Source organism: Numenius arquata, chromosome 11 (assembly GCF_964106895.1).
Source record: "Numenius arquata chromosome 11, bNumArq3.hap1.1, whole genome shotgun sequence".
Taxonomy (NCBI): domain Eukaryota; kingdom Metazoa; phylum Chordata; class Aves; order Charadriiformes; family Scolopacidae; genus Numenius; species Numenius arquata.
In genome coordinates, this window is record NC_133586.1 from 23,347,174 (window position 1) to 23,371,015 (window position 23,842).

Below are 23,842 nucleotides of genomic sequence, written 5' to 3' on the forward strand. Positions count from 1 at the left end.
CCCGGATGGCTTTTAGTACAGAGTGAGCTTTCAGGTTTCTCTCTGTAAATAACGCGGAAGGGAAGGAGGTGAGGTCTGTCTCGGCTGTTTTAAACAGCTTACCCTGAGCTGTTGTCCAAGGCTCTGAAGCTGGTCAAGCACATGATGTCCTTCCTAAGTCTTCATTTTTTTTTCCTTAGGTATGCACTAAAGAAGAGCAGGACATTCTTCAACGGGACTCAAACAAGAGCCAGAAGTTGCTTAAGAAGCTTATGGCAGGTCAGTAGCAGTTACGTACCTGTAATATAATGAATCCAATCAGTTATGCAACAGCAGGAGCCCTCCTCTGCCTCACTGTGCTACAGTTGTCTTGATTTGTGTAGGAATGAGTGCATGTCCCCCCTGGTGTGTAAGTTGTCTAGATCCATTCACCCAAATTTTAAAGAACTGCTGGCAAAGTCTAAAGATAATTCTTTCTTGGGAGCTGACACCTGAATGTTTCTCTGGGATGCAAATTGCCAGGACCATTTGTGAACTTTATTTGCTTCAGACTGGTGGGCATTGAAGGGATGGCTGGGAAACTGGCTCCTCGTATCCTCTCAGCAGCATTTGTGGCCTTCAACAGAGATGATAACTGTGAGTGTCAAATGGCAGCGTATAATGTCATTACCCAGAGGCCCCCAGGCTGCTCGTTAGGCATTCCTGAGTCAATCACATGAACTGGATCATTGTAGCAGTCCTTGAAAATTAGGATGTCTCATGTGGAGTGTATACTGCGAAGATGCTGCTGCTGTCTGATTTGCTGGGGCTAGAGAGGTGGTGGTTAATATTTTCTGACAACTCTTCTTGTCTAACACTTATCTTGGGAGCTAAAAATAGGAACAGAGCCAAGGAAAGCAAGAGGAAATAATACCCAGTCTCCCAGAGAAGACCTGTGCATTATGGGGATGTTTGTCTGAGTTTACCTGAAATATAGCCAAGGTCACAGTGTTCTTGGTTGAAAAATACACTTTGCTGAAGAGCTGGGGAAATATTTACTCTGGGTCTCAGTGTCAACTTCTCTTTAGAGCTGCTGAGATGGCAGGAGGTCCTGTAAGTCCTTGAGAGTAACAACTGATCACAGAGCCGGTCTGTTCATAATCTTCCCGCAGAAATCCTGATGTATTTCAGGATCCTCTTTTCTTACCCGTTTTGTTGGTTTTCCCTTCAGCCCCTGCCAGGTCTTGGGCTGGTCATTATCTGCGCAGGTGAAAGCTGAAACGTGGTTAACTATTGGTCTGGGGAGTGAAAAAATGTGCATTGGTGACAAGAGGGAAATACAGGCCTTTGTGTTTCCCTGAAATAAAAGCATTAGCCTGTGTGAGGTCTTCTGTGAAATACATCGGTTTCTTCCATTGTGGAAAACCTTTTTTTTAATTTTCTTTTTCCCCTTTTGCTTTTTTGTTTGGTTTTTGGCCCCTTGTCAGAAATGGTAAGAAAGAAGAGGTGGTTGTTGGGAATAGATTTCTCCATTTCTATCGATAGCTGGTCTGAAAAACCTGCTGAGGTGTGTTGGGGGAGGATTTCGTTTGCAAGAGGCTCACGGAGCAGCAGACAGAAGGCTTGCTCTGTGCTTACCTGGCACTTGTCGGTGATCTGTCCTGACCACACGTCTCTTTGTGGAGGTAACAACGCTTAGGAGAGAGTTTGACTCTTAGGAGGGGACTCAAGGCCCCTGTGGCTGGTGATGGGTGGAATTTGCGCTGCCCAAATTGTTAGGAACGGGTGAAGGAGAATCAAAGACCTTCTCTCTAAATACCATCTAGTCATTGTCACTGTAGTATTTAAATGCTTCCTCCTCTTTGAAGGAGGGAGTCTGTGAAAGGGACCAGAGGGGAAATCAGGGCTTGAACCTGGTTTGAAAGGGTGCAAAGTTCTTTCAGCTCTTTGAATGGCATTTGTTTTAGGGGGCATTTCTGCAGCCAGGCCCACCGAGACTGGGCTTTAAACAACTGACCATTGAGTTGTGATTTGTTTTCTATCTCAGGTGCTGAAAGTTCAGGGAATTTGGATGCTATAAGCAAAGACTTACTGCCTCGACAAGAAGCTAGACTGAAGGCAGGCCTGGAGATGGCTGTGAAACACAAAGACAAGTTGTTGGAATTTGACAGGACAAGGTAAGATACTAACTGGGAGACTGTCGGGAAATACCATAAATTATCTGACAAGCTAAGCTGCCTTTAGTGGAGGGATTAGAGAGTTTCTGCTAAAATCTAGGCTGTAGCTACGGATTTCCTTAACCTTGGCGTTTGGTGGAACAAGAGTGAACCCCTTGAATGGGTCCTATTTGGATGTCCTTGCTTGTATAGAATCATAGAATCACAGAATGGTTTGGGTTGGAAGGGACCTGAAAGCCCATCCAGTCCCACCTCCTGCCCTGGGCAGGGACACCTCCCACCAGACCAGGTTGCTCAAAGCCCCATCCAACCTGGCCTTGAACCCCTCCAGAGATGGGGCAGCCACAGCTTCTCTGGGCAACCTGGGCCAGGGTCTCACCACCCTCACAGCAAAGAATTTCTTCCTGAGATCTCATCTCCATCTCCCCTCTGTCAGTTTAAAACCCTTCCCCCTCCTCCTATGGCTCCCCTCCCTGATCAGGAGTCCCTCCCCAGCTTTCCTGGAGCCCTTTTAGGGACTGGAAGGGGCTCTAAGGTCTCCCTGGAGCCTTCCCTTCTCTAGGCTGAACCCCCTCAACTCTCTCAGCCTGTCCTCACAGCAGAGGGGCTCCAGTCCTTGCAGCATCTCCATGGCCTTCTCTGGCCCAGCTCCAACAGATCCATGTCCTTCCTGTGCTGAGATGTCCCTGTCCCTATCAGTCCAGCTCTCTAGGGAGAACAGAAGGGAACCGGTAGAAAGGCAGGTTTGGGGCAGGCAGTGTGACTCTCCCATTGTGCTCATCTTCTACTCTTGTGGTTGTTTCTCACCAGCGTGCGTCGCACCCAGGTCATCGACGATGAATCAGATTACTTTGCCACGGACTCCAACCAGTGGCTCTCCAAGCAGGAAAGAGAGGCCCTGCAGAAGAGAGAGCAGGAGCTGCGTGAGCTGCGTCACGCCTCTCGGCTTGCCAAAAAAATCACCATCGACTTCGCTGGCAGGCAGATTCTGGAAGAAGACAATAGCATGGATGAATACCACAGCAAGTGAGTGAGAACTGGCAGCACGAAGGCATCCCCGAGAGCAGGGAGGTCACAATTGTTCTGGATGGTGGTCTGGTGAATCTGGAAGAGCAAGTGTAAGGAAAGCTGAGCAAGCCGACCCCTTGAAGGGCACTTCTGACACTAGGGAGCAGAGGTCTTTTTGGCTTGCAGCATATCGGCTCCTTCAGCACAGCTCTGCAGAGACCCCCCCCTCCTAAGCCCAACCGTGCGAGGCTTGCTCGGGGTTTCAGTAGCCGGCATGTCTGTTAAAGATAAAGCTGCCCTGGCAAGAGGTGTTGCAGAAGGCCTCTCCAACCAGAACCAATTCATCTCAAATTCAAACCAGGCTGAGCTTCTGCAGCAGAGAGGAGTGACTGTTCAAACTGGGAATCGGACCTGGCAAGGAAATCGTTTAGTGAGGGGAGGTGGTAAAAAATGCTTTGGGTCAGAAGAGTTTCTGCAGGAAGAAGGGGGACATTGCTGGGAGAAGCAGGAATTTTCATGCCTCTTGTTTGTGCTTGCAGACTGGATGAAACCATTGAAGCCATTAATTGTGGCACGCTGAGCCAGCCAGCTGGGAGCCCAGAAGCAAAGGCAGCTTTGAGTTCTGGTGTTTTAGTGAATCCCCGTCTTCTTCAGCCTGCTCCTTTGGTCAGTATGCGTTGAATGATTTCTACCAGAGTAATGACTAACTCTGGGAGAGTAGAGCTCAAGAATTGTGAATTGTAACATGTTTGTGGTACCGCTTTCCCCCCTGTGTCTGAGACATCCTCATTAGCCATCTGAGTTGGGGACAGAAAAGGTTTGCCAATGCCTTGCTCTCTTTCCTGCCCTTGGGAGGTTTCGTTTATTGGGGTTTTAGTCTCCTGCCTCCTTTTTAGGAAGAATTTCTGAGAGCCAGCTTAAGGTTGTGTCATTTTTTCAGCTCTATTTATGAAGCCTTTTCTGCCAGATTTCTGATTTCGAAAGGGCATAATCTCTCCCTTCCAATTCCACTGCAATTGTGGCATGCTTAGTGCACGCGAAGCATTTGCAGGTTGGATGATTCCCACATTTGAGTGCTGATGGCTGTGACTATGCTTTGAAAATTGTGTCTTCCTGTGAATGCTGTGAAACACCAGCAGGTAGATTTATTCTTTACATCCATAGTTTAGCTGTGATGCATGGAAAGGAAAAAACACACAAAGGAGAGCATGACGTCTCTTTTCCTCCTGCCAAAGTATCGCATGTAAGCGCAGGAAGCTTGCAAGGAGGGAAGGTGATCCCAGTAAGAGTAATATCTCTGTCCTTAATAGGATTTGCATTTGATGTATGTTTTTCCTAGAGAGGTGCTAACCTTTTTCTTATTTCTTTTGAACACTCTGAAGTGGGTGGACCAAACTGGTTTGCTCCCGCACAGGAAAGCCATCCATTCCACGGACGCTGGAAATGAGCCTGGCTTGGAGCGGAACAGGCTGCGGATTCAGGATCGAGAGCTGCAGGAGATCTCAGATGATGGTTGGTGCCTCAGCATGCACCAGCCTTGGGCTTCCTTGCTCGTAAGAGGAATCAAAAGGTACAGGGGTGGCCTGAACTGTGGTGTGTCTCAGTCAGCTCTTGCCTCGTAGGCGAGATAGGAGGTTGCGCTCCTCAGAGGACCTCTGTGGACTCACTGGCATTGTACAGTGACTGATAGCTACTGACAGCTCCAGGTTTGGAAGCCATGCTTCCTCATCCGCTGACGGTTTGAGAAGCCGGTGAATCCGTTTTTCGTGAGAGTAGCGAACCTGAAAGGTACAAGTTTCTTCACAGTGAGTAAATTTAGAGAGAGGCTGAGATTTCTGCACTGTAGTCACAGTGTACCTTTCTGGAATTTGAAAGGCAAATAAGATGAAAATGTGAAGTGTGTTCTCCTGGTCTTTTTGTCCATCATAAAGAAGGCAACAGTGGCACCAGGCTTTGTTAAAAATAACTAACCACCCGCACACTCCCCTTGCCACCACCGTTGCCTCTTGGCTAGGAGTTGGGTTGCAAAGAGAAGCTCCTTCAGCCCAGCATCCCTCGCGTGTTAATTCACATTTCCTACCACTAACATAGAATCTTCTTTAGCCTTTTTTTTTCCCTTTCCTTCACAGAGTTTTTCATTTTAGAGAGCAAAGCTTTTTCACTTCCCGACCTAAAGATGCTGTAAATCTTAATGTGCCTTGGCTTCTGCACCCAGGAGGTCTGGGGCTGCTGTCAGCCGCTCCAACACAGCCTGAGAGCCGCAGCTAACGACCACTTTGTACGGATGCATGGTCTGCTATTACTCCCTAGGTTGCGTCCTTACCATGCGTAACGTTTTGAGCTTGTAAGAGAATTGTACGAGCAGATTGTCCTACACATGTGTCTGACATACTGCTGTACTTGCAGGGGACTGATGTCCTTTTTTGCTGTCGCTCTAAAGCAGCGAGGACATGCTCTGCTTGTGGCTTTATTTCTTGCCCATCTCAGCTTTTGTCTGTAGTGCTGACACGTCACTTGAGTTTAAATAGTGAGGGCAAAGCTTAGCAGCAGGAATTGTGTAGCAAAACGTTCGATTGAAAAATCTGTCCTTGTGGGTGATTTCTGCTGAAATTTAAGTCCTAAGTTCTCCTTTATTCTCTAGGGTGGAGGGCAGGACCTGGTACACATCTCATAGAGGGCGGTTATGGATTGCAGCTACTGCTAAAAGACCTTCCCCTCAGGAAATCTCTGAACTGGAGACCACCTACAGAATGCTGCTCCAGAAAGGTGAACTTCTCTCCTTGGATCTTTGTATTATTTGGTACATTGAGCCACGTAATGAGCAGTGTCAGAAAGCCCCCTCTGCTGAGTGGTTATTACTGCTTCGCTTCTTAACCTTCTGTTCTTGAAATTCTCTTCATCCTTTCTACGTTTTGTCAGCCGAATGGATGTGGTGGCAGACTTTAACTCCATCCTTTAGCTGGTCACGTTCTCCAGGCACAAACACCATCAAATTGCACCTGGCTTCTGTGATAGCCTTTGACGGCAAAGGACTTCATTTTGTTCTCGGCTCAAACAACAAGCTATGGAGTGTGTGCTTGCCTGTGTGTGAAGTGGCTTGTGCTTCAATCTGTTTACAGTGGTGTTAAAGGCTTTTCACGTATTCTGACCTTGCGGAAATCAGGATTGAAAAGCTGCAGGTTCTCGGGAAGACGTTAGTCTCTCATGTGGGTGGGAGGATGCTGGGGGCTACACTGTACAGCTCTTTGTGTGGTGTTTCTGCTCATCACCCAGCTTAAATATCATACAGCAGGATCGTCTGCTCCCTTGTCAGGGCAAGGGGCTCTTCCTGCATTATATGTTCCCCTCTCAGAAGCCAAGCAGAGAAGGTGTATATATAATTAATTCTCCCAACCTTAGTCCTGTCACAGTGAAGATCCTGAGCTGGAAAAAGAATGACAGGGTGTTAAAATTGGTGTGTGTTTTCTTGTGCCTCAAAAAGTAGAAGTGCATGGTGGGAGGGAAAGGCACCTGAGGGATACAAGACCCCAGCTCTGTGTGGGGATGCGGGGCTGATTACGAGATGTTCCTTTTGATGCAGATGTGGAATTTCCAAGCGATTATCCCTCAGGGTGCCTCCTAGGCTGTGTGGACATCACTGATTGTTTATCGCAAGAGCAATTTAACGAGCAGGTGAGTACAGCAAATTAACCTTTACAAACTTGCATTAGCCAGCAAACTTTTAAAGTAATACAACTTGCCTCCATGGAGTGGTTCTAGAGAAGACATTGAATGGAGATTTTAGACTGTGATGAGAGAAGACACAACTACTACGCGGTCTTGTACGGCTAGAAAGAGAATGCACCAAGTAAATGCATTTCAGCAATGGTGGAAGGGAGCAGTGGACTAACACAGACTAATTCCATCATCAGTTTGGTTGAAACTAGTTTCTCACGTACTCTGGAACTCTTTTCAATAGGGATTCGCACCTGTTTAATTAAACCAATGCTGGCTGGAGAGACCATTCGGCAAGGGCTGGTGATGGCTATTGCTTCCCGTGCTGCATGGACGGATGTGCAGCAGGATGCTGTGGCTGAGCTGGGCTGTGGAAGACAGGAACCTGCAATGCATTAATGTTGCATTTCTTGTTTTTATCCTCATTTGGCAAACTCAGGAGCTTACATCTTACCTCCATGTAACTTGTAAAGCACTGATTGCTCCTGAAACTTCATGGGAGTCCTAATAGAAAGAATTGCTCCAAGTTTTGCCCAGCCAAGTGGCAATCTTTTGCTACCTCTGGCTATAACTATGTTGATCTTCCCATCTCAGGGAGGACTCTGGATTAGGAAGGATCAAGTACCTATTTGGCTGCTTTTGGAGTGCAGCAAGCAGCTCCCTGAGCACAGCCAGCAGAGACTTTGCAGTTATTGCAGGGATTTGTGTGGTAGAGGATGTGAAGGGAGACAGGAGAGCTGTGGGGTCTTCACAGAGACCCTGCAGAGAGGACACCTCGAGCCCCTAGATACAGGGAAGGAGGGACAGCTGGAGATTAAGTGGATCAAGACTCCCAAGGGAGTCAGGGGATGTTTGAGTGGCTTTTTGCGGAATGAGGCAGGTGGTTTGGTGACTAGGGACACAGATAAAGTTGAGGTACTGAGGCCTTCTTCGCCTCAGGCTCTCCCAACAAGATCTCTCAGAGATCTCGTCCTAAAGGCAGGGCACAAGGAGGAGAGGGATTACCTGTAGTGAAGGGAGATTGAATCAGGAGTCCTTTGAGGAATCTCAACCCGTACAAGTCCATGGGTGCTGATGGTGTGCATCCAAATGTGCTGAGAGAGTTGGCAGATGTCTTTGTGAGGCCACCCTTATGTTGGAAAGGTTATGGAGATCAGGAGAAGACCCTGATAACTGTAGAAAGGTGACTATCATATCCATCTTTAAAAAGAGAAGTAAGGATGATCCTGGACACTTCAGGCCAGTTGGCTTCCCTTTGGTCTCTGGGAAATTCATAAGGCGATTTCTCTTGGAAGCCAATTTTGGGCACATGGAGGAGAAGGACATTGGGAATAGCCAGTGTGAATTTACCTAGGGGTAAAATCATGCTTGACTAAGCTGATTACCTTCTATGCTCCAGTAATTAGAGTGGTGAATATCTTTTACTTTGTATTTGTCAAGGCTTTTAGCATGGTCTCCTGGAGCATGCGTGCATCCAAGGTGAGTCATTATAGTCTGGGTAGGTGGACTTCCAGGACTGACAACTGGCTGGGTCATTTGGATTCAAAGTGCCGTGGTGGTTGCCTTGTAATCTCCGTGGAGGCTGGTTGCAGGTGATGTTCCTCAGGGCTTTTTCCTTGAACTTCTCTTCCTTGAACTTTACCTTGAACTGCTCAGCAGCAGGGCTGCCATTCAGAGGAACCTCAACAGGCTGGAGGAAAGGGCTGACATGATCTTCCTGAAGGCCCAACGCCTAACCCTGCAGCTGGGGTGGACTCACCCCTGCTTCGATGCTGGGGAGCGGCTCTGCTGGAGGCACAGGGGATCTTGGCAGCCAGTGAGCAGAACGGGAGCCCTGGCAGCAAGGGGAGCTGGTGGCATGATCGCCCAGTGTGGCCAGAAGTGATCCTCGTTGCCTCAGCATTGGTTAAACCACATCTGGAATACTGTGATCACAAAAAAAGATCTTCATAAGCTGGAATGAGTCCAGTGGGAGGCCACCAAGATGGTGGGGGACTGGAGCACGTGCCCGGTGGAGAGGCTGGGAAAGAAAAGAGACCTTCCACTTCCTGCAAGGAGCTTATAGAGAGACAGGCAAACTCTTTGCTGATTACGTGGCAGGAGGATGAGAGACAAGGGTGATAAATTGAAAGGGAAGGTTTCAATGTGACCTAAGAGCAAAAACTTCCCCATGAGGACAGCCGAGCACTGGAGCAGGCACTGCCCAGGGGGGTTGTGCGGTCTCCACCCGGGAGGATTTTCAAGACCTGATAGGACAGAGCCTGGAGCAACCTCACCTGAATTCAGACCTTGCTTTGATCGGGTGGTTGGACGAGAGACCTCCTGAGGTCTGTGTCTGTGATGCTGTGGCCGACTCCAGGCCCAAAACCTGGAGTGGTGGCTTTCCTTGGGGTGTGTTTTGTTAACTCACAAAGCCTGCAGTTGGTACCAAGCCCGGCACGGCTGTTCTTGATACCGTTTCATGTCCAGTCACTCCACTGTCCCTTGTATAAGTCAGGTTAGATCTTATGGGACTCACCAGACCATCTAGGGCTTGATAGCGAACCAAGACCATCTTGTGAGACAGAATAAATTGATTCCTTGGGATGGAAGAGGAGGACACACCAGGCTGATGGATGTCTTCTTGCCATGAAGAGCTGGAGAGGCATCAGCAGCTGGGGGCTGTTTCTCACAGAAATTGGCATTCCCAGACCCTGCGAGGTTTTTTAGCAGAGAGAGATGGAAACTGGAGATGAAGAGAGTATTTCTGATGAGGTTGTGTGTCTTCTCAGTTGTGGGTGGAATGGGGAGAGGTTGGAATATGAGCAGCAGAGGGAGCTTTGGGACTGGAATACACCAAAATCTGCAGGAGTGTTTGGCCTTGTATGGGACCAAGTCTTAGGAGAGAGAAAAGGAAAGGACACTGTGGCTGGTGCTGGGTGTTTTTTGTCCCTGTAGCATCTACTGATTTACAATTTGGTTTTAAGTGGAGAATCTCATCCTTCTTCTTGGTGGAAAAATATATCCTGGTCTTTCACAAGTACTTTTCTCTCCCTAACGATTCCCCCTCTTCCTTTCTGGGTATGTTCTTCAGGCATTGGTAAAATGGCTGTGACAGTTTCCATTCTGGAAACTGAGCTGTAGGTAACTAGCTTTTAATCTTCCTGTAGAGGAGCCTCACAATTAGCTCTGGTCTCTATAAATTCCTCCCAGTTCGCTGGCACTGCTTGGCTGTAGAAGCACTGGGGGAAGAGTAGTATATTCCAAGAGCGCTGTTACCAGAGCTATTGCCGAGAGATTTACCTCTCTTCTCAGTGCCACGATGCTGTGGCGTGTGCAGGTATATATCTCACTGGCTTTTTGCTGCTCCCATATTGCAAACTATTTATAATTCCTAATTTGTTGCCCTTTTCGCAGTGGGCCATTTGTTTCCCAGGCCCACTTTATGTTTTCCCAGGCCATTTGTTTCCCAGTGTTTGTTTCCCTAAGCTGCTAAGATTGAATTCAGAGACCTGAGCATCCTTCTAAAGCTGGTTTATGAGGGAATATATGTTTTTGTGGAATGTCATGAGCAGCAAGTGCACCTGAAGAAAGCTGAGATTAATTTAATTGCCAATGCTCACAGAGTGAAAAAGCGTGCAGCGCCAGCTCAGATCTGAGCTGGATCTTGCTGGGAGTAGGAAATCCCTGTTGCTCATGCTGATGATTCAGCCAGGTTCGTCAGCCACCGGCACCAAAGCCACTTGTCAGCAGTGTCATCCATCCAGTTCTTGGTGGACAAAGACTCCTCCTCGCTTCAGGGGGAGAGGGAAAGGATGATGACGTGTTTTCGCCACTTCCGACATGCAGAAAACATTGAATATTTTCTAACAATCTGCAGTATATTAGCAAGTAAGGTAATGGGATGCAGCAGCAGAAACCTCTCAGAGAGCGAGCCACCGCAGAGCTCTTTCCAGGCACGGTGCTTTGACTCGCACCTCTCCTCTCACCAACTCACAATTGAAGCTTCTGCATTTTCCGGAAGAAATAATTTCACAAGTGCAGGGAAGCCACGTTTGCAGATTATACCCACTACCTGAAGATGAAATAGTTCCCTGTCCTGCTTCTTGCCTTTTGATGGTGGCCCTGCCTTTTTCAGAAGCCATGGAAGTTTGTTTTGACTCTCTGTTGAGACCATTGGTTCCCGTAGGCAAGGGAGACTCTTCCTGGTCTGTCTCTCCTGTGACTTTTCTATTATTTCTCAGTCTTTTTGATGCTGTCATCCTCCCCCTATTTAGTGCCGTCTGCAGATTTAATTTCCTTGCTGTTTGCATCTTCTCTCAGGTTGCTAATGAAAATGTTAGTGGCACCCTGCTGGTATTTTTCTATCATTATCCTCATTTAATATATTTTTTTACACTTGTGCTCAAAAAACAACATCAAGCAACGATGCTCTGTTTCACTGGCTGCTGCACCAGCAGACTCAGACCAAGTCCCTGCCCCGAGAGCTTGCGTTGTTATTAGGGACTGGTTATTTATCCGCGTTATTACCAGACGTGTAAGTCTGGCCTTGTGTCACCCCTTCAGAGGGCTCGGTCTCGCAGCTCTGCCCTGCGCACAGTATTTGAACACCGATCGAGGTTGTTGAAGTGGTTTGCAGATCTGCTGGGCCGTGCGAGAAGTGATAACAGAACAGGATCTCGTGCGCAGTAGCTGGCAGGGAGCAGAGGAATAGCAGAGCAGGGATGTCCTTGTGATTAAAATCAGCATCGCGTCAGATGACATCGTCCTAATCCCGGTCGTGCTACTTATTGCATGAACTAGTTAAATCCGTTCCTCTGGGTCTCTTTCCCATGTGGAAAATAAAGCAGTGCTTCCCCGTCAGAGATCAGATGTGCCTAACAGGACTGCTCAAAGCTGTCACCTTTGGATCGAAGCTGCTCTAGGAGCAGAAGTTATTATCAGGCAGGAAAGCCCACCCCAGGTACCATGTGTCCCCTGCTTTGTTCGCAGGGGACTGAAGTGAAAGCTGCTTTCTGAATTCAGCCCTGCTGAATTGGCTGGTGCCCGGAGCTCCCTCCGCGTGGCTCTTAAACCTCAGTATTTCCAGTTGAGCTTTGCACATCTTACACCTCCTCGGAGCGCGTTCTGGGCTCGTTTCCTTCTCTTCCTGGCAGCCACCCAAAAAGCCTTGGTCAAGACCAGAATGATCCCTTTGTTATGCTTTTCGTCGCTAAAGGTGACCTGGAAACTTCCCCCCCCCCCCCGCCGCCCCGTTGAGATGTGAGCATTGACGACAGCTTTTCCTCGCTCCGGGGCTGACGTCACCAACACCTTGAGCAGAGCAAGGAGCTGCTTTCTTTTCCCGCGTGAGGTGTCGGTGACTTCAGCAGTGCTCGCTGGGGAAACATGGGACGGTGCAGGCAGGGCTTGGCAAGAGCCTAAAGCAAGCAGGGAACTATTTACATTTATGCCGTTTTAATGTGCTCTGAAGTCCATGTTCATTTTGCTAATGACTTTGATCTCAGAGACTATTACTTTAACTGGAAAAAGAACATTTCCGCTGCTGCTATTTCAGTAGTTGATAGGTGTGTTTGGACTTAATTTGAATGCAAGCGTGCAGACATGCCGATATTTAGATGTAGCTATTACCTCGGGTTGAAATATTGGGTAATTATGTTTGACGGGAGTAAAGTGTTTATTTTTCATTTCTAGGTGATCACTTAGTGTCCTAAATCTGCACGAGGGAACACGTCTAAGCTATTTTTGGGCCACGAGATTGCAACTATCATTTAAATGGGCTCCATCTTTCCCTCTCAGGAAATTTGTGTTTAATTCTTGCCCTCCTCTTCCCTCCCCAGTGAAAATAACGCAAAAAAATGAGACTTGGGCACAAGCGTGCAGGACTCGCTTTAAATTCTCAAATAAGAGTGAAGAAGAAGGGTAGAAATTGTCTATATTTAGACTCCAGAAGGTGCCTGTTGAGATTATCTCCAAATAAAGGAACAATGGCCTGCTGGTAATATTTTCCTAAGAAAGAAGTTAACAAGAGGGAGAAACATGAACATATACACTGATGTATACTTTGAAGAACAGTATAAATAGGTAGAGACTTTTTACGAGGACCTTCTCCCCAAAGTAAAGGTTTCCCAGCGCAGGCTCGGAGCGAGACAAATGCTTGTTTGTGCGATGCTGTGGCTGCCCTGGCACCTTCGCTCACCCCCCACCAACGGGATATTTGCCTTCTCATTCCTGAGGTTTAGTTACTGCACCTCTACCAGCGAATGATTTTGAGCAGGGATTTGGAGGCTGGATCAGATCTCCTTCCTTCTGCAGCGATCTCAGTGGCTGTTAATGATTGCAGCCCACGAAAGGCCTTTGAACTTTGCAGGTCCCTGAATTCTTCTAAGCTGAATTTGTCTTTTGCGTGTAGCCCGATTCCAGATCAAGAAGAATTAGGCATTAGTCTGGCTTGCAGGGTGAGCCATCTCTTTATTCGGTTTCTCACCGCGTGAAGCCTCCCTGGTTTGTGGTTATGGGAGCAGCACGGAGCAGGCACACAGCTGCTTTGGATTATAGACGGTAAGAGATGGGGGAGCTTTTCCTTATGTGAAGTGCTTTGGTTTTCATCAGAGACTCTTCTGAGGCTCCAGCTGCCTTGCATAAGCCAGCAGGTTTGCTGAGGCCACTGCTCGGTCTGTTAAGATGAAGGAGAGATTGTCACTTGATGATGATTAATTTAGGAATGCATTAACATGCCAAAGAAATCGAATGATAGAGGCTAGCTTGCCCTCTCCTCTGGTTTCCTAGACCCTAGGGAAAAAACGAAGCCAAGGCTGAAGCGTATGACTTAATTAATGATGACTGTGGACTTAGCCTCTGCTACCATTTCAGCAAACTAGGCAGTGATGTGGGATTATTTTTTTTTCTCCTTTCAGAAGTGGTCACTGATACTTCCAGCCTTCCTGGTGTTTGTTTTTTATTTAATGCTGAAACCAAGGGTTAGATAAAATTGACCTCGGGCCTGGCTGCTGCTCAGGTGCCCCACATTCTCACCATCCAGTTTTAGCTCCACCAGGTTGAGCCATGACCACCCTTTAGGTGATGACCCCAAATGACAGAGGAGCTGGCAGCTACAGAATATAACACTGTGGTAAATATACCAGTGCCCGAGGACTCCGCATGCTTCAGCTTCCCTCGGTGTGTCACCAGTTTCATAACCCTGAACAGACTGGTCGTTCCGATGCGTATCCTGGTTCTGCCGTATGTTGGGCTGTGAGAAATCCCATCACGTTGGTGGGACTCAGTCAATAGCTGGAAGCGGCTGTGGGCGTCATACCTCCTCGGGGAGCAGCAGCAAGGGTCAGCCCGGGGAGTGGTGACTGCCCAAGTATAGCAGGGCTGGGACACGGATCCCTTATCTGCACAGGGCTGTGCTCACCAAAGTTAGGCTTCTGTTTCCCAAAGTTCAGCCCATCTCTGTCACCTGCTGTGTTCGGCTGCCCCGCTTTTATCCCTTTGTAGAGCAACTCTGATTTACGAAAAGGACTTTATGAAGCTGGTGGGTGCTGGGTGGCTGTATCTAGCAGAGTGCAGGCCTCTGAGCTGCTTGAGCCAGAAGCAGGTGCCCCGGTTCCCCATCATCTCCTCCTCCCCATCGCCCTCTTTCCTTCTCCTTGCCAGGTCCCGTCTGGCTGTGCGGGTGGAGGGGCTGCATTGCAGCTGAGGTCAGCCCTGCTTCTGCCGGCCCTTGGCACAGGAGGATGAAAACGGCTCTTTCAGCTGAGCCCAGTTCACTACGGAATATTTTTCCGAGTCCACCCAGTTTCCCCTGCCGGTCGTCAGGCGCTCTGTAAACATCTCAAGCCCTTTTCGCGCTGCTGGTAGGGTTTGCCATGGGCGGGTGTTTTCTCAGGCTGGGATTTGAGCCGCAGCAGGGTGTTGGTGGCTGTAGGTCCTGCGCCGCCAGTTCAGGGAGAGCAGAGGGGGTGCAGCCTGCACCGTGTTTGCTGGCACTGCGGGGTCCTCCAGGTCTCCCTGAAGGCCGTAGCCCTGGCAGACTGCACAGTGTTTTCAAATCCGCGTGCACCAGCACGAGTTTGAATATTAAATCTACATTTCAAAGTCCTGTTATTACTTATTACGTTTTAATTGCTTCCCCTGCCCTTTGAATCAAAGTACAGCTTGTGGTGTAGGAACGCGACGAGAGCCGGGTTGGAGACTGGGAGGTGGAGAACACCCACTGGATGGATTCGAGCGGCTGAGGGAAGGATCCCACGGCGATCCCAGCCTGCTGCCTCTGGAGCTGGTTGCGTACCAGCTCAGCGTGCGAGGGGCAGAGCGGGCAAGGGCTGACAGGCAGTGCTGTGGGAAGAAGGGGAAAGGAAGGCAGGCAAGCAAAACGCCTCACGCATCCTGGCGAAGGGAGCCGCTGCCAGCACATGATCTGCCAGCAGCAGATGTAAGCTCTCAAAAACAGCAGGGAGGATGTTGACTGCAACAATGCATCAAGGCTGCGGTTTGTAACCTCAATAGTAAGGCAGTTAACTTTTTTTTTTTTTTTAACAAAGACATTTTGATTGCCAAATCCATAACCATTAGCAGCTGTGGTTGCGAGCTGTTCCTTCCTCACACGTTGCAGTCTAGACCTGACAGGCTTTCAAACAAAAGTTTGGCTCCAGGCTTTTGTTTGTGTTTCTTTGTGATCCTGCTTTTCTTTTTTTTCCTTTTTGCCCCTTCCGTTGATTTGGATTGAACGTCAGCGTGTATCCCTTTTCTAACCCAGCCTCTGTGGAGTGCCTTCTCTGCATCCATGTGGCCATCTTCTGTGGCCAAGGGCAGCGCATAGAGTTCCTCGGATGCATGTTCGCAAGGCTGCAGGGCTGGATGTTTCTGCCTCGGGCTAGAAAATTTGGCGTTTCTAGAAAGTTGGATCTGCTTTGGGCTTTCTGTTTAGGAAAATGTTACGTTTCTTGTGGGCCAAAGGCTGCTTGGCCCGTGCTGAGGCAGAGGAACGGGTCCTTGAAAGATGATGCTTGAAAACATGCTGGAAGTTGAAAGTGTGATGCAAGACCATGCCATGAGGGAGATCAAACCTTGCAGTGAAGCACTTGGCGCTCTGCAAGCTCTTTCCCAAACTGGAGGTCTGAGTCAGGAGAAGGTGATACAGAGCAACAGTGGCCCAGGCGATGGCTGCAGTTGCTAGTCGAGTGTCACCCTTGGGTGAACGTGTCCTGGAGCACTTCAGGGTGAAGGCTGGGTTGAGAGATTGGCCAGATAATCCCCACCAGTGACTGTCCTTCTAAAGAGGTGGTGGAGACCAACGCTGCTAGAACAACAGGCAGGGAACCGATGCTTCAACACCACTCTCCTTGGAAAAGTGACAAGCATGGATGGTGCTTGGGCACAGCAGTTCTCGAAGGCTGGTCCTGCCGACTGCGAGAAGGGTGGGATTTTTTATATCCTCCTGATATTTAATAACTCCAACCTGCAGCTGGGCTGCAGAACCGCTAACTGAGCTTCCAGTGCTGCATCGCTTTGGGCTGCAGCTGCACTCGGGCAGCTCCGTGGGGTGTTTGTGGGCAGGAACTGGGGTTATTGCTGGTGGTGCTCGGCAGCACCCACAACTGGATAAGCATCATCTCTCTCATTTTTGAGGGCTCCATTTCTCCTGCATCCATATGTCCATGTTGCAGGAGCTGCGAATGCCCCTCTTTGGCTGTGGCAGCCCCCATCGCTTGCCAGAAACTCCTGACTTTCTTTTCCTCTTTTGCAAACCTTTTTGTTCTTAAAGAAACATTTTCTAGCTGGATGGTGAGCAATTTCCCTCTGGAGAGGAGGAGAAAATGGCTGTTTAGTAGTTAATTACCTGTTACGTTAGTCTGACAGCTATGAAGCTTATGAGGCGTGAAAGAAGAGCGGATCCGCCTTTCCCACAAATCACCAAGAAAATGGGGTGAAGGAAGTTGCACCCGGCTCCTGGGGGAGGCCTCGCATCCCACTCCTCTCCCTTGCGCTTGGCCACGGGGCTTCTCACAGCGCCTGGGGAAGAGCCCGGTGCGTGTTTTTGCCTGCTGGGAAAAGCTGATTTATTGCCACTGCTGGTTACTGCAGCCCTGCTCTTTCCAAGGGGACGCCATCTCTGCCAAGATTATTTTTTTTTCCCCCTTTGAATGCATTTTACGGTGAGCTCTCTTGCCAACACATGGGCTCCGCTTGGTTTTATTCTTTCCAGACAGCGTTGCTTTCCAGGGCTGCCTCTTTTATTTCAAAGCTCTTAGAGAGCAGTGGGGAAATGAAGGCTGGAGCTGGTGTCCTGGCCCAGCGCTGCCTGGCAGAGTGAGCTATGTTTCCCCTGTTGGTCACCCAGCAGGCATGCCAGGAAAATGATTCAACCCTTTCCGTTATTAACCTTGCAGAACATCTCAACCACCTCCTTGCTGTTCTGTGCTGGTGCCCCAAGGCCACCCCCAGCAGCTGTAAGATGGAGAGGATGGTGGTGACCTGCTGAAGAACTACAGGTTCCAGCGTGCAGTTCGCCACTGCGCTCCGGGTAACCGGGACGTGCGCTGGGGCCGGGCAGCCGCACGCTTGGTGGGCAAGAAGAGTGGAGGAGAGCTCAGGCTGCATTGCAGGGCTCTGTAGGCCAGCCTGTAGGCTATTTCCACCCGCTGTCAGCGTTCAGTTTCCCGCACTGCCATTGCTTGTCTCCTTTTGTGTCCAGAGACCTTAATAAGAGCGAAGGATGCTCTTGAAAGGTCACTAACGAAGCTGCCGGGGAGCGTTTCGGCTTTGTGCTGTGCAGAGCCGCTGCTCCGTTGCACGCGGTGCCTTTGTTCCTTCCTCGGATGCACCGGAGCAGAGCACATCTTGTTAGCGATGGTTTGGCACTCCCCCTCCGGCACGGTTTTCTTCAGCTCTTTTGATTCCCCTGCCTTTGGTTCATGGTACTCACATTGCAGCAAACACAGCTTCTCGGGGAGGGGTGAAGAAATCAAGGGCCCTCCTCCATGTTGTTTTTTTTTCCCTCTGCTGGGATGGAATAGGGACGAGCTAAGGGTCCTGAACCCCATGTTGTTACCAGCGATGCTGGGCAATCGTGCACAGCCCCCGCATCCTGCTGCAACCTTTACCGAAACCAGGGAAAAAAATATTTACTTTAACAGATTGGTGGAAGGGAAAAAAAAAAATCAGCAGGATTTTTTTTTTTTCTCAAATGTCAGAGAAGGTGGTTTCGTGTCTCTGCTGTCTCCGAGCTGGCTCGTCCCCTCCTTTGCTCTTTTGCTGTGGGCTGCGGAGCAGGGAGGCTGGGCAGCTCTGCTGCTATTTCTGGTGGTGATGAGCTGGTGATGGGAGACGGTGAAAACAAAGTGTAGGGAACATTCATTAGCAATTATCCCTGCTTGCAGCTTGATTGGGGTGGCTGTTGGGGACATCTGATAGCCACTTAATGTATGTTCAAAGCGTTGGCTCCAGCGAGAGGACAAATCTGGTGGTTGGTTTTCAGAGCCCAGCACTCAGCTCCCTTTTCCAGCTTGTACTCAGAAGCTACATTTAACCCCGAGCTCTTTCTGCGTGTGTTAAGCTGCCTTGAGATCTGCTTTTCTTCCCCCCCCCCCCCCCCCCCCCCCACCAGTTAATCTCTTCACAGCCAGGATCTTACAAACCTGTTAGCAGCAAGCTGAAACCCAACTGGTGCAGTTGCAGAGACGGGATGAGTGAGGAGGGTGGTGGCTATGGGGACGCCGGTGTATGGAGAGCGTACGTGGGGGTTTTGACTGTGCGAAGCAGTGGGCTGGAGCAGCAGTTGGTAAAGCTGTGCCGGCTGTTGGCAGCCCACAGAACCCACCGTCCTCCCAACTGCCTTGTCACAAGCCTGCTACGAGGTGGCAGAAGGTCTGAAAGGAGGCTGAATCATTTTTTTTTTTTTTATACACTGTAGTTCCATTGCATAACCCCTCTCTTTCAAGCTTTCCTGCTCATCTGCAGGATTGGAGGAGGGTGGGTTTTCTCCTTCTTGAGGGACAACTTGGTCTCTGCATTTATTTGTTGTAAAGGGCATTTTTAGCCACCTTCTCCTAAATGCTGAGTTGGTTCCTGCTAGAGGCAATGTCAAAGCCTGGAATACTGGTACTTGTCTTATACCCTCAAGATTATAACGATGAGTGCCGTTGGAATTAGGAACATCCCCCGTCAGACTGTTGGCTGGGATTGGTTCTTGGTCTCTTGTAGAGAGGGAGTGTCATTTCCCTCTAAATTGACCTTTTATTTAAAAAAATGATGTTGTGGTTCCTGTTTACTGGGCATATGGTCTGTCTTCTCTCTCTGGCCTGTGGCTTTTGGGCTTTTACTACAAGTCTCGGGTTTCCTGAAGCACTGATGGGCAGTGGCTGCTGTCTGTGGGGTGTAGTAGTTGTGAGTAAATTTGTTCTCTGTCTCCTAAACTTAGTGCGTTGCAGATTGTAGAGTGACTCAACTGACCTCTTACAGCAGGAACATTGAGAAATGAGCTTTTTACTCGTTAGGTACTTGGGCAGCTTTGCAAAATGTAGCGGAGGCAGCTGTGTTTGGTATCTTGCTGGCAGCGTCTCTGCTGAGAGCATAAGTCAGCTGGATTGTCGATAGGAGAAGCATCTTCGGTGTGGGGCAGGCAGGTACCGATGTCCTAGTGCTGAGCTGAGCTGCAGAAAGAGCCGTAGAGGCAGAGGAGTGCTGCTGTCCAGCCATGCTGTCTGTCCTCATCCTGGTGGTGATGAGATGAGATAGTGTAGATACAGCCCATAGGTGTCTACAGGCAACGTTGCTCATGGTGACCATGCGTGACGTTGGGAGCAAGCGCTGTTTAGGGGACTGAATAGCAAGAGGAAGCAATTTTGGGTAGGAAACAGTAACACCTCCAGTGACCTCTAGGAGTGAGGTCCATGGAAGTGGTTTCTAAACACGTTAAATATTGGCAGATACTTACAGGTGCGCTGGGGAGACACTGAGCTCTTGGTCCTGGTGATATGTCGTGTGGCAAAAGCATATCTGACTGTTTCTCTGTTCACTTTGCATCAAGAGATGCAGCCGGCACATCTAACTTCTCGCTGCTCTTCAGGAGGAGTCTCAGTTCCTACCAGCCCCCGGCCACGGACTCCTGCCATTCACCCACTTCACCGGACCCTTCTTTGAGCAGCTCAGCCCATTAACCTGGCAGAAAACTGACTTTACCCGAAAGCTCCCTAAATTTCTGCAGGATGAATGAGCTGAATTGAGTTGTGGAAGGGACCGGGGGAAGAGTGGAGCCATTAGGTTGGCTCAGCCCCAGCTTCTCCGCCTGGGAGCATCTTGTCTCTAGGCAGAGGAAAGGGTTACGGCTGTCTCTTAGCTCGCGCAGGCAGGAATATTCTGCCTTTGTTGTTCACCAGGATGGGATAAGAGGTTTCCGGGGTAGGTACAATAGGAACCCTTAAATGTAGTGGCTTGATGAGGGGCTCTTTCCCTCCCTCCTGGGAGTGAGAATCTAGAGGAAGGATGGAGGCTTTTGAAATGCAGGACATGGACAGATTTGGCACACGTACAGAAGCGTACCCTGGGAGCGAAGATGAAAGGCTGCACCGTGGAAGCGTAAACCCAAGTCACAGCTGTGGCATCCGCCTTCGCCGTGGGATGGGATTGAGTTGGAAGCTTTTGGAACTGAAGGTTTGATCCTGGTTTTGGATGAAAGCTCTCAGAGGAGAAACCAACCTGGTTGTTGCTTTCGCTGCTGATGCCAGGGTAGCTGTTACAGGGATAGTCCCTGTGTGAGGGCCTGTAAGGTGTGTGAAGGGTGACATGGTGATGTCCAGGAGATGGTGGCTGAGGACATTTGGGAAGCAGCTGTACTCGAGGCAGCAAGACCTCTGTGGCACACTGGTCCTGGACGCACAGCTTGGCTCAACCACAGCAGAGTTCAGTAGAGTGGGGATGGACCATCTCTGCGACTGGGTGGTGGCTTATGCCCCACGGCTTGATGGTGTGACCTTCAGAGGCCATGCTCGTGTGGGTAAGTCAGGTCCTCAGGCTATGGAGGGGCCACCAGTCCCCTGCATGATGCCAAGAGCAATAACGCAGCACCAGCATTTTGCACTCACCAGGCATTGGCCGGGAATATTCACATTGGCTCATTCTAACCTTCCAAGATCCTCCTTCCCTGCAGATGGGAAATCAGAATCCTTGGCATTGGTGTGGAGCAATGGAAGCAATTCAAGAAACGTGGCTCAGCCAAAAAAAGAAAGAGGAAGAAACCTGTCCAACCCCAGATCGGTACAGCAGGGCACCCGTGTGCGATGTACATCGGTGTGGCTCTTTCTCCCCCGCTGCGGGTGTTGTACAGAGCAGCTCAGTGCACGTACATCTCCCTCTCTTGCTCAGTGAACAGCTCTTACACACTGTCATCAAACGAGAGGGGCTGGAAACTCTTTCCCCGGTTGATCCAGTCCCGGTGTCGGGCTTCTGTAAATCTCCCCTAACCACTGACAGCGCTGCCAGACCCTGCTACAGTGCAGGGAGAGCAGGATGCTCCCTGCTTCGTGCCCAGCTGTTCCAGGGCAAATCTAAACTCATCTTGGCAGGTCGGTGAGAGCTTTTCAAACACTCGGCCTAGGAGTCATTTGTTAGTAACAAATGGGGGATTTGCCAGGACACACTGCTCCATCTGGTCTGGCATCCTGTCCCCTACAGCAGCCTTGACGGATCTGCTTGAGGAAGGCAGCAGAGCAAAAGAAAAAAAGGCAGCAGTTTTCCCATGGAAGGAAAACCGCTTCCGTGCTCTGTTTGAACCGGGTTTCCTGGGCTGGAGCACCTTTGTAGCATCCCCAGTGCCCCTGTGCCTGTCAGTGCAAGGTCTGCAGCTAACGGAGAATCCGAAGTGATGGTTGCTATATACAGTTTTTTATTACTGTTCTGCATTTCACTTCTGAACAGCAGTGAGGCTGAGCTGCATCCAGATAGGTCTTTGGTACATTTCCTTCCCTGAGAGGGTTTTTTTTTTTTCTCCTTTTCTCACTGTGGTTCATGAGAGAAGTGATCTGTTCATACTCTGCCTGTAAAATTTGCCCATGTCTTCATCACAGTGAAACCTCTCGGTGGAGTGTGCACAGAGCCCACCCTGCATGGAGACGGCCGGCCTCTCTGAGCCAGTGACCAGGCATGTTGCAACTGTTTTCTCTTCCACCCACCCTTTAGGTACAGTCAAATCTCAAGGACTGTGTGTCCCACAGCAGGACACTGAGCACTCTCCAAATCTCAAAGCCCTGGTGTTTAGACTCAGCTTTGTGGGGAAGAGATTGGGATGTATCTGTAGCTGGGACAGCTACTTCAGTAGAAGAAGTGGCCACCCTTCTGGTGGTCATCCTCTTGTTGGGTTGATCAAGTTGTTTGGGTTGAGGTGCTGGTATGCTGCACGTGACCGGCTGAGGTTTATCAGGGATACCCACATCCCCAGTCCACTGAATCCGGGAGTGCTTCAGGCTGAAAATTGGTCCCATGCTTGTCCTGGCACAAAGCAGGCAGTGAGCAGGGAAGTTTGGGAGGGCAGGGCCTCTGACGGCCTCTCTGCTGACACCCCATGCTTCAGATCAGTGAAACCACACTTTTTAGGTGGTGAAACACAGCTCGGTGCTAAAGGGGGCTGAAAAGGGTTAGGGAGTGTTCAGGGAAGTGGCTTGGTAAGCAGATCCGGAAAGGGAGCAAGCTGTGGCAGAGGCGTGATGAGAAGAGGCTTAGTGAAGGGCACATTTTGATTAAGACCCAAATCTGTGATAGGTTGGTTGGTTTTTTGTTGTTCAAAGTTCTCGATCTGGTTTAGTCTGCGCTGCTACAGCCTAGACATAACCCATCTCTTAAATTTCTCTGCTCCTGACTGCCGAGCTCTTTTCACACCCGCGGCAGGTGGTCTGACTCTGTTTTGTGTGTGTGTCTGTGTTTTGCAGTGTCCGGATCTGAGCCAGGAGTCTGGGTCTCCATTTGTCTTTATCTGCACTAATCCCCAGGAGATGGTTGTGAAGTTTCCCATCAAAGGAAAACCCAAAATCTGTAAGTAGTAAAGTTTCCACAGATGCCCCCCTTGGCCTTTCGTGCCTGCTCTCATCACCACCTCTGCTTGCCTTTGGCATATGAGTTCGCAACCTTTGCCCTGTGCTCTTTGATCTGTAGGTGTTTGTTTAATGACTCAAATACATCTGTAATATTTTTTTTGTCTTCGGTTCCCCTTTCCCCAGATGTTGCTTCCTTCCAAGTACATGCCTCTTCCTGCCTCTGCAAACACTCGGGAGTCAAAGAGCGCTCGTGTCTGCAGCTGATCCGCTTCTGGCATCAGCCTGGGTCAGGATATGTGCGGCTGCAGGGATGCTGGGACAGATCTGTGCTAGCTCCTTGCTTGCGCTTCAAAAATCACCCTCTTCCCCCGCGAGGACAGTGAGGGCTTGAAGGAGCAAGAGCTGCAGGGACAGATGGATGTTCTCCATCCGCCGGCCGGCAGGATGGGATGTTCTGGCAGAGCTCGCAGGGAAGCGCCTCAGCATCTGTCCGCGCTCTGCTTGCCAGTGTCGTTAGTCCCTTTTATGAGCCACCAGCCCCTCCGCAGGCTGCCAGTTATTCCTGCCCACTGCCGTAAAAAGGCTGGAGGAGGGATGCAGCCGCTGGGGAGCCTGCAGTCAGCTTCCTCCTTATTAGCAGCCTCCCCACCACACAGCCTGGGGAAGGCACCGTACACGCTTTCAGGGGATGTGAAAAATTAATTTGACGGGCTAAAAGCAGCATAAGCAGAAATAGTCTTGGCTGTTTGTTTAGCAGAGCTGATGACTGGGGTTTCTTTCTCGTTTGCAGCGCGGTTCTCTGGGAGTAGTTATCTAGTGGCACACAAGCGGCAGGATTTCTTAGGACCGGTTAATAAGAGCTTTTGAAGCATGGTGTGGGGTTATTTTTGTTGGTTTTGAGGGGTTTTTGCCCCCCTCTCCGCTCAGAGGAGCACTGTTACAGCACAGCTTTGGTTGTTGGGGGTATTCCTG

At 49.6% G+C, this 23,842-nt stretch overlaps 1 protein-coding gene across 1 annotated transcript in view; it reads left to right on the forward strand.

Annotated features, from left to right (window-relative positions):
• The window catches only part of TRIP4 (thyroid hormone receptor interactor 4), a 33,417-nt gene that overhangs the window by 5,843 nt on the left and 3,732 nt on the right, over positions 1-23,842 (forward strand). The window contains exons 5-12 of the mRNA XM_074155864.1: positions 180-258; positions 2,006-2,135; positions 2,946-3,161; positions 3,683-3,809; positions 4,526-4,713; positions 5,785-5,909; positions 6,724-6,815; positions 22,766-22,868. Of these exons, the coding sequence (XP_074011965.1) occupies positions 180-258; positions 2,006-2,135; positions 2,946-3,161; positions 3,683-3,809; positions 4,526-4,713; positions 5,785-5,909; positions 6,724-6,815; positions 22,766-22,868 (1,060 nt within the window). The remainder of the gene's footprint in view (positions 1-179; positions 259-2,005; positions 2,136-2,945; positions 3,162-3,682; positions 3,810-4,525; positions 4,714-5,784; positions 5,910-6,723; positions 6,816-22,765; positions 22,869-23,842) is intronic.